This window comes from Buteo buteo, chromosome 9 (genome assembly GCF_964188355.1).
Source record: "Buteo buteo chromosome 9, bButBut1.hap1.1, whole genome shotgun sequence".
NCBI lineage: Eukaryota > Metazoa > Chordata > Aves > Accipitriformes > Accipitridae > Buteo > Buteo buteo.
In genome coordinates, this window is record NC_134179.1 from 40,858,872 (window position 1) to 40,868,686 (window position 9,815).

Genomic DNA, 9,815 nt, shown 5'->3' on the forward strand with positions numbered 1-9,815 from the left:
AACAGAATCCCCCGCGGCCGCCGTCAGCGCCGCCCCCGCGGGGGAAGGCCCGGGCGGGGCGGGCGAAGCCGAGGACGGTCTCGGCGGGGTCTCGGTGGCCGCGGGCCCGGCGGGACCGCGCGGGGCGGCGGGGTCGGTTCTGTCAGGCGCGGCCGGGGCAGCCCCGCCGGGGCCTCGCGTGCGCTGCCCGGTCGCTATGGCGACGGGAGGGGCGCGCGCGCGGCGGCGGCGGCGGGAGCGAGGCTGGGGGCGGCGGGGCTGTCGCGATAGAGGGAGGGGCCCCAGGGGCCGGTGGTGCGCGTGGCCCGCCGGGGCTGTCGCGATAGAGACCGGGGCCAGAGGTGTGTCGGGTCGCGATAGGAGTGAGGTTCCCAGTTGCCATCCATGTCCGTGCTCTGGCAGAGCTGTCACAATAGGAGTGGAGTCCCCCGGGCCAGCCCTGGCAGCACTATCACGATAGGAGTGGGGTTGTCAGGACAGGAGCGGGGTCTCTGGGACCAGTCCTGGCAGGACTTGTGACAGGAGTGGGGCCAGGCAGGGCTGTCACGACAGGAGCAGGGTGCCCACGGCCAGCCCCGGCAGGGCTGTCACGACAGGAGCGGGGTCCCCGTGCACCCAGGGTTGGCCCCGTCTCCCACGTTACCCACTGTCCCCACAGGTCTCAGGTCCCTGCCGATCCCTGCTGGGGGTCCCTGCGCCCCACCTGCCCACGGTCCCGGTTGGTGGCAGGGCCGGGATGGAGGCGGACGGAGCCCTCGACCCCAGGGTGCTGGAGCGGGAGCTGCAGGAGGCAGTGGCGGCCGATGAGAAGCGGGAGAGGGAGAACGACGCCAAGCTGCGGGCCATGCGCCAGCGCGTCCCCTCCTACGAGGAGTTCAGGTCTGTCGGGGGACGCCTGGGGCAGGGGGGCGGATTCGGGTGCTTCCCTACCCCAAAGGCCTTCGTCAACACCAAAACTTTACTCGGTGCCAGGTGCTCCTGCCACAGGGCCGACCCAACCTCATGGGTGAGTTTTGGAGCTCGCTCTTTTGGAGCTCCAGTTTTGGGACCTCTTAAGAGACAAGGTCACCCAGCAAGTTTTGAGCTCAAACCTTGCTCTGAGAGAGGATTGAGCTGATTATCCGTGCTTTCTGCTCCAGGTGACCATAAGCATGGCTTGACAGGGCAGCAAACCCAGCTTTGGGATTCCCCAAAAGACGACGGCCCTGTGGCACAGAGCCCTGGTGGGACAGAAACTCAGCCTTTTTTAAGATTTGCTCCCAAAAAATCATCAGGTTGACGTGTGTGGGCTAAGGTCTCAGCTGTTGCTACCCAGAACAGCCAGCTCCAGGGCAGGTCCTCATGGTGGCCAAGCTGTGGGATGGCACGCTGTCCCCTTTCCGGCACGCTGTCCTCTCTCCCCATTCCCAGGCGCAACACCCACCCTCCAAGCCCTGCCAGTCTGCCCTGCCCTCCCTTTCCTCCCCACATGCCCCATACCGTGGTGCTGGTGCAGAAGAAGAGGGTGACGTGTGTCCCCGTGCACCTGCCCAGCATGTTCGTGCTCCAAAACCCATCACTGCTTTGTCCAAGGCGGTTTGGGAGAAAGTCTGTGGCCTGGGGATGGCAGGGATGTTCCACAGAGGTAGCGCAGGGCACTCCCAACGCCCACCAAAGTCATGGATCCACTTATAGATCCATCTGGGGAAGTCCCTGTCCCTTGACATCCATGACAGATCTGTAGGTGGATCCAGGACTTCGACCACCCCTTGGTAGACTTACATGGGACTAGATCAAATTCCATTCACGGCTTCATCTCCGCCTGCATTTGGTCATGTCGTCTGATCCTTGAAAGGCAGGAAAACACTTTAAAATGGCATTTTCTCCCCCAACCTTCTTGCCAGTCCCTATAAAAGGATTCCTGAATGATTTTAAGCTGTTTTATCAGTGTATTGGTAATGGTAGAAGTAATCTGAGGGAGGTGATGAAGCAGCTTCTCTCTGTGGGTGCAGCGTCTTCAGTCCTATAGCCCACACTAGCATAGGAGCAGAGAGCTGGACCCCTTCAAAGATCTCCTGCCCATTATTGGGAGGATTAACTACAGGGATTCATCCCATGGGATGAGAGGAACCATGTGAGCCACTGAGTCCAGGCTGCTGTAGTTAGTTACAGATGTCAGTGTAATAAGATGCTGAATTCAAATGAATCTACAAAAACAAACCTTCCCAGCGTGCTGCAAGCTACAGAACAGTCCCTAGGTGCTGTCAGAATTTAGGGTCTTTCCTCTGGAAGTCCCAAAGCCACAGAAACTTCAGCATAGTGTAAGAAAAATGCAGGAGGAAGAAATGTCCTGCCAGTTCCTCAGGCTTTGGCTCTGGAACAACTGTTGGGTGGAAATGCCCAGCTCCTGGGGAGTGCACAATTCCCCATGCTGGGGAGGAACCATGGTGCTGCAGCCTATAGGGAAATTCCTGCTTCATTGGTCCTAACAGTTGAATTAACACTGCGTGTGTGAGGAGGATGTGCCTGTCAAGTGCCCTATGCAATATCTTCTGTTTTCCTCTGACCCATCTCTGATGCTTTATGATCTCATTTGAACCCCAGTCTTGTTTGATAGAATCACAGAATGACAGAATGATTTGGGTTGGGAAAGACCTTTAAAGATCATCCAGTCCAACCCCCTGCCATGGGCAGGGACATCTGCCGCTAGACCAGGTTGCTCAAAGCCCCATCCAACCTGGCCTGGGACACTTCCAGGGATGGGGCATCCACAGCTTCTCTGGACAACCTCTTCCAGTGTCCCACCACCCTCATTGTAAAACATTTCTTCCTTATGTCCCATCTAAACCTGCCCTCTGTCAGTCAAAAACCATTGCCCCTTGTCCTGTCACTACAGGCCCTGGTAGAAAGTCTTTCTCTGTCTTTCTTTTAAGCCCCCTTTAAGTACTGAAGAGATGCAGTAAGGTCTTCCTGGAGCCTTCTCTTCTCCAGGTGGAACAACCCCAACTCTCTCAGCCTCTTCCCATAGCAGAGCTGTTCCAGCCCTTGGACCATTTCTGTGCTTCCTCTGGACCTGTTTCAACAGGTCCATGTCTTTCCTGTGCTGAGGACCCCAGAGATGGATGCAGTGCTCTGGGGGGGGTCTCACCAGAGTAGAGCAGAGGGGCAGAATCACCTCCCTCGACCTGCTGGCCACGCTGCTTTTGATGCAGCCCAGGATACTATTGGCTGCAAGCGCCCATTGCTGCCGCATGGCCAATTTTTCAACAGCCAGTATCCCCAAGCCCTTCTCCACAGAGCTGTTCTCAATCCTTCCATCCCCGAGTCTGTGCTGATATTGGGGATTGCCCCAACCCACGTGCAGGACCTTGCACTTTGCCTTGTCAAAGTTCATGAGATTCACATGGTCCCACTCCTCCAGCCTGTCAAGATCCCTCTGGATGATACATACAGCCCAAACTCAGAAATTGCCTCAGAGAAGAAGCTTGAAGCCTCAGAGTACTTGATCTTGCTAAGTATCCCATCCCCTTCTTGTTGCCTGCAGGAACATTGTGTTGGCATCACACCTGAAGCCCCTAGAGAAGAAGGACAAGATGGGTAAGAGGAGGAACGTGCTGTGGAATCCCTGTGCAGCCCAGACCAAGGCCCCACAAGCCAGCGACGTGGAAATACCCCAGGTGAGGGAGATGCTTTCCAGGACTTTGTCCACATCTAAAAATTACTCCAGAATAATTTTTGTATTATTTTAAAATGTGAGAGTTCTTCAGAATTATCTCTACATGTGATTAAGCCCTCAAAGTCCCCAGGAACTTTGGTGTTTAGATAACTACAGGGTTCAGTCTTGGCCCCTACTTTGCATCTGATAACGGCTTGCACCAGCTGCCTCAAGAAGAGTCTGCTTCACCCCTGTGGGAATCTAAGACCAGCTGCACAGCGTCAGACCACAGCTCCCAATACTCTGCCTCTGATGGTGGCCAGTAACAGATTCTTGGGGAAGAGTGCCCTCCCTTGACTGCACTCTTCCAGCTGGCTGCAGTTTAGAGACTGAGAGCCAGGGTTGTGCATCTGGATCACCACGTTTAATAGGCACAGACCGCAGATCTTCTGTGAACATAGCCAGTTCTTTTTCACCCCGGGGTTTAATTATGCATGGTATGGAAAAGTGCTACTTTGTTTTAAACCTGCTGCCTGATGAGTTCTCTGGATGCTCCTTAGTTCTTTGGTTGTGGGATACAGTGACTAAACATTTTCTAGCCAGGTCATTTGTGATTTGAGTGACATCTGTCCTGCCCCCCTTAAATGGACTCTGCCCATGCTGGAGAGTCCTAATCACTGGACTTGTAGCTGGGGATGTTTCTCATGGATTTTTTTGACACTGAATTTCATTTGCCTGTTTATTATGAGATCTTTTTGCAGCTCTTCTAGGCAGCTTTGTGTTTTCTTGGACTGAGCAATGATCTCCCCAGAGCAAATTCTGTTCCTAATCCTGTTAGTGCTTGGGCTCTGATCTCCAGGGCTTCTCCATTTTGTGTTTAGACACAGCCTGATGATGCTGTGCCTTGTTCTCACTATCTGTATAAAAGCCTAAACATTTTAATCCTCCTTCAGTCTGTGCGTCAGTTAAGTCAGCGATGATGAGTTCAGCAGTTCAATTACATATTGTATAAAACAGGATTTCCTTTTATCTGGAGATGCCACATTGAGCTTGGCTCTCTTTTAGTGCAAGCTCTCTGCCACAGACCCATACGAATGCAGTATGTTACGAGACAGTGTGTTAGGGCCATCTGCATATTTTCTGGGTTTTACATCTCACATCTTTTATTTCCTCACTCCTTTGATTTGCCTCACAGTGCCTGAGATGGAACAGAGGTTTTCACTGAACTACCCTGATTTCCAGGAGATCCCTTCCCGAGCAGTGATGGTGGATCCAGACTGGGCAGCGTGCCTGGTTCTGGTTAGGGTTGGGGTTACTCCACTCCCGGTCTGTGTTCATCCACACTGGGTTTCCTGTCTCATCCATTCCTCCATTATTTTCCCATGAAGTTCTCTGGTTTCTATGGGGCTTGAGGAACCTGGTATTTCTTTATGTTTTGCCACCTCACAAGCTTTATGCAGCTCTTTGTGCTATCAAAGCCTGTATTAAAAATATCTCAGCCATCTACAGGTTGATGGGGCGGGGGGGGGGGGGGGTGTAAAAATCTTCAAGTGGGAATAAAACAAAAGGAACTAGGCAACATTTTTTTCCTTCAGGAACTGGATCAACTGCCCGGAACCTCTGCTGAATTTTACAGAGATTGGCGCAGATGCTTAAAAAGTGGAAAAGAAAAATACCAGTTTTTACTTGAACTCGGAGGGAAGGCCTTGGGCAGAATCTTTCAGACTGACTTAGGCTTTGGCCTCCTGGGTGAATTCCTTACGGTGCTGGCAGAGAATGTCTGTCATGAAGACAGAGATGCCATCCTTCAGATCTTACAGAGCCTTTCAGGCACCAAACGCTTTGGGTTAAACGTGGATCTTCTGAGTGAGTCAGAGAAGGATAGCAGCAGGGAATTGTTTAGGAAGCTGCAGAGCATGAGCAGGGATTATTGGACTGCTGGCCGTCCCAGCAGCTCAGCTGGTTGTGAAGCAAGGAGGGAAGCACACCTCATGGACACCAGCTTGCAAAAGGAAGCCGAGAAGGAAAGGATAGTGATGGAGCTGATGAAATGTTACCAGGTCAACTGAAGGAGCAGAAGCACCAGGGTCATGCAGAAACAGAGTGCAAAAGAGGCTCAAAGCTTGACTTTGTGCGAGATGGATAATTGGATACTTATGGAGCATTGCTGTACATTTTTTTCTGTACTGGGAGCCACCCAGAGCAATAGTTCTGCACAAATAAAGGTTAGTTACCAAGAGGACTGTGTTGTGATCTCTGGGGCAGGGTGTCCTCACAGAACAGCTCTGTGAGAATCTTTTAGATGAGGAGAACAACCGAGAGAAAGAAAAAACTGGCTGGTATTTTTGAAGGAGAAACCAGAACTAAATGGTCCCTTCCCTTCTTCATCTCTATCTGTTGTCACTCAGGGGATTTAACAAATGTAATCAATGACACTCCATGTTTAACCATGCAGCCGCTGAAGGTAGAATGGGCTGAGAAAGGTGGAAATGCTGTGCAAGCTGGTATATCTGGGACTGATCGAACCAGCTATTTTATTATTATTTTACCTCAAACAGCAGGGCATGGGGTAAACCTCAGAGATCCTGTCACCTCATGGTCCTATGATCTCGGACACTATCTGGTTTGCTGAAATTCCACATAAACTGAAATTTAGAAGGAACTGACAGGCATCAGTCCAACAAAGAGACTCTCCAGAGCTGCCTAATACCATGTCTAAATTGAGTCACACTTCTGTTTTGGCTGCAGACCAGAGAGGCCCTCATATGGCACAGCTCAGCACCTATCCACCAAGCTCTCTTGTTCTGGTCTGGGAGGATCCTCAAGCTTCTCCCAAGCATGCTGAGCAGCCTGGTGTACATTGCTCAGACTGCCTTGAAATCAGCTCGGAAACAACTGTCAGGTCCATTTTATTCCAAAACCCATCTAGCAGAGCAAAAGGTAGAATCACACTGGCAGACTATAACCATCCCTCTCCCACATTCTCTGTAGAAACCACTAGGCACCTAACTGCAGGCTTCAGATTCATCTCTGAGGCCTGGCACTTGAATGTTGGGTTTTGTGGCATCTATTCTGGGGACATGTGTGTCCCTGCAATCTGTTGTGAATGCCATTCCTTTTGCCTTCACATAACACTTGCAAACCTGAGGATTAGCAGAAAGCTGAAAACTGAAGTCTTAAACAAAACAAGAAGATCCTGGAGCTACCCAAGGTCAGGATGGAGGATGTTGATGCAGGAACAGCCCCGGCATGACAGTTACAGCACTGGTGGGAACAGGCACAGTGCTTTCAGCAGTCTCAAGGCTCAGGGCTTGCATTCACATCCTGTGTCAAGGATGGGAGCAGCCTGCTGTATCCCCATCACTTGGGGAAAGGCAAAATCCCCATGGTTTGGTGAGAAGACTAAGGAGAAATGAAGTATGGGAGAGGTTGTGTGAATATTTATGGGAGGATGGGCTGTTAGACCAGCTAGGATCAGTTTCTCAATCAGTTGGTTCATGGTCCGACCTGAGCGTCTGCTCAAGAAGTGCCAATAGCTGAGCTGAAGGTCCAGCCAGAGTCAGTGGGGAGCAAATGGCTCACCTTCACTGTAGGAGAGATGCATTTAAGGCCTCCAGGGCTGGTTGCAGCATCAGCCCAGGCAAGGGTGATGTGAACAAAAAGCCTCCCTTGATCACTCAGAGGGGGCGTCTCAAACATTACCTGTGTGGAAGGACTTCAGCACACAAACCCTTGGAAAGCCAACAAGGAGGATGTAGAAGTATAAATACTATGTTTGAAACCTCTTCTTCCGGGCTATGGAGGTCAGCTGCCGTCGGAGGAGAGTCTTCTCTGGGTTCATTGTGCTTACAGGGGTCAGAGCAATAATTAACATTTACTGCACATGAGTCTTTCAAGAAGATGGCAGCAGTTCCCTTGTTCCCACCACGCTTCCCATCATCTTTCCTCTGCAGCTGTGCTGCACAAATGACCTGCCCACTCGTTGTCTGGGGCACGGACAACAACACTCTAGAGCAGCTGGGTGAGAGGAGAGGTTCTAGAATCCGTGTCCCAGGGAACAGCCTGCCCTCGGGGCGGGGACAGAGCACTTCCCAGCAGCTGGGATGGGATATTTCAGCTGCTGTTTGATCCCTGCTGTCAGCACGTGCACTGCAGGTGGGGGGTCATTTGCAAACCCCACCTTTGGTGAGCAGGCTGGGGTGTGCATCGTCCCTGCCCGGCGCTGGCACCGCTAACCCCATGTGCGGGTTCCTGCTGTCCCTGCTGAGGATGCAGTGGCTGAGTTCTGCTGACTGCAGAGACTGCCCAGTGTGATGGAGGCGAGGCTGCTGGGAGCCGCCATTCTCCTCTGCCTGGTAGGTGTTCTCCATGCTTTTGCGATTGAAGAGAAAGGAGATGTGTTCAAGAGAATGGCTTGTCCTGCTTTCCTGATGTTCGACAATGCTGCTTACTTGGCTGACATGACCTTCGAACTCCCTTGCAACTGCAAGCCCGAAGAGGTCTCTTCTGTCATCTGGTACTTCCAGAAGAATATGGGCAGCCATGAAACCACAGTCTTGACGGACTTTGCTGGCACCGTGTTTGTCGACTCGGGCCATATCCACACAGGCAGCGATGTGCTGAAGCGTTTCAGTATCCGGATGTTCAGTCTCATTGTCTTCCGAGCCCAGGTGACGGACTCGGGACACTACCTGTGTGGCACTAAGAAAGGGGACTTCTTTTATGGCTACGATGTGGACGTGCAGCCCACCAAGCACATCACGGTGGCTTTTGTGGACAGAGGCCAGCACGTCCAGGATGACTACACAAGGAAGGTTTTCAGCCTCTTCACCACCTTCTGGGACTGGACCAGATGCGACCGCTGTGGGGTGAGAGGCGAGCAGCGGCGGATCGGGCTCTGCTACATACAGAGCACCCAGCTGCATCCCCGATACCGCACCGCTGTGCCCAACGTCACGTCCTGTGGCTCAAAAGCTGTCCCTGCAAATATCCGGCGCCCTGGTCGCCTCCGGAGACCGGAGGTGGCCATCCGAAGCTGCCTGACCCCTTGCCTGAAAGAGGAGGTCCCCGAGGAAGGTATGCAGGCCATCTCCAATGTCATTTCCAAGCTGGGCGAGAAGCCCTGGCTGCCCCGCGTCCCCACGCAGTTTCACCAGCAGCCCACTGGAACTGGCCTGGTCATTGCGTGCCCAGGAGCCCGGCCTGAGCATGCTGTGGCCTGGGACAAGGACTCCATCCGGCTCTACCGCTCCCGCTACCTTGTCGGTGTCAACAAGAGCATGCGGGTCTTCATCGACCACGGAAACCACCTGCACATCCAGCGGGTCCGGGTCAGTGATCGAGGTACCTACTTCTGCTGGCGGGAGGGTGAGATGGTGGCCGGCTTCCGGCTCAGCGTGATCTACCAGCACCGGCGCCGGCGGAAACTTGACGATCCTGAGACATTGTACGCTGTCAAGACCATCGGCATGAGCTATGGCCTCATCAGCATCATCTTCATCATCATCCACGTGTGCCGCTGCTGCTGGCGAGTGTTCAGGTGCCCTGCCAGAACATAGCATCTCCACCACAGCCCTGACGGGTCACTTTTACACCTCAGATCATCCTCCCGTTAGAAATGTCTAATGTCCTGACCATTAGAAATCAAAATGCTGCCAGCCCCTGCTCATCCTCCCTTTTGGTCAAGAGCGTGACAATGAGGACTGATGTGGAAAACTTGCCGTGCTGTACATTGGCACAGCTTAGTAGGGACAGGCAGGGATTTCACACTGCCACGATTTGTTCCTGGCTCTGCTGCTGGCTTGCGGTGGGGTTTTAAGCTCAATATAGTCCTTCTCAAAAGAATGCTTGGAGTTGTTGCAAGATCTTCTGGCCAAGCTCTACAGAGTTCTCAAACTGCATCAGTGATTTATTTGAGCTGTTTTTCTAAGAGGCTGCTAAAAAGATCCACCAAACTATTTTAATCCAATTAATTCTTGCTTTTCTTACCCTTTTTTTTTTACTTTTTTTCACTGCTGAGAACTTCGAGTGCCAACATTTCAGAACATTCAATGTTCCTTTGAGCTCCTTAGCTGGAGCAAACCCATTTTTTTTAGATTTTGGTTTAAGCATCTTTTCAGGAAAAAAAATATTTTTCAAACTAATCTGGTGATTTTCTTCAGAAATTTCTCTGGTTTTTGGT

At 52.3% G+C, this 9,815-nt stretch overlaps 2 protein-coding genes across 3 annotated transcripts; both read left to right on the forward strand.

Annotated features, from left to right (window-relative positions):
• The first annotated feature begins 46 nt into the window (after positions 1-46).
• On the forward strand, positions 47-5,862 carry DNAAF19 (dynein axonemal assembly factor 19). 2 transcript variants are annotated; one of them, XM_075036863.1, is made up of 4 exons: positions 47-132; positions 659-879; positions 3,524-3,656; positions 5,230-5,862. In XM_075036863.1, exons 2-4 carry the CDS (start codon positions 737-739, stop codon positions 5,701-5,703), a joined length of 750 nt encoding a protein of 249 aa, XP_074892964.1. In that variant the 5' UTR covers positions 47-132; positions 659-736; the 3' UTR covers positions 5,704-5,862. The 2 variants fall into 2 exon arrangements, with proteins under 2 accessions (XP_074892964.1, XP_074892963.1); XM_075036862.1 differs by lacking the exon at positions 47-132 and having other exon boundaries at positions 167-879.
• Positions 5,863-7,947: 2,085 nt separating this feature from the next.
• Positions 7,948-9,192, forward strand: FAM187A (family with sequence similarity 187 member A). The gene has a single exon (XM_075036864.1). The coding sequence runs from the start codon at positions 7,948-7,950 to the stop codon at positions 9,190-9,192; it is 1,245 nt and encodes a 414-aa protein (XP_074892965.1).
• The last annotated feature ends 623 nt before the right edge of the window (positions 9,193-9,815 follow it).

What these genes read in the sequence shown, in the direction of transcription:
- DNAAF19 (XM_075036863.1), top strand. Translation starts at nt 737, where the DNA reads ATGGAGGCGGACGGAGCCCTCGACCCCAGGGTGCTGGAGCGGGAGCTG. An exon ending in CCCTCCTACGAGGAGTTCAG is followed by an intron (nt 880 to 3,523) that starts GTCTGTCGGGGG and finishes TGTTGCCTGCAG; the next exon opens with GAACATTGTGTTGGCATCAC. An exon ending in GCGACGTGGAAATACCCCAG is followed by an intron (nt 3,657 to 5,229) that starts GTGAGGGAGATG and finishes TTTTTCCTTCAG; the next exon opens with GAACTGGATCAACTGCCCGG.
- FAM187A (XM_075036864.1), top strand. Translation starts at nt 7,948, where the DNA reads ATGGAGGCGAGGCTGCTGGGAGCCGCCATTCTCCTCTGCCTGGTAGGT.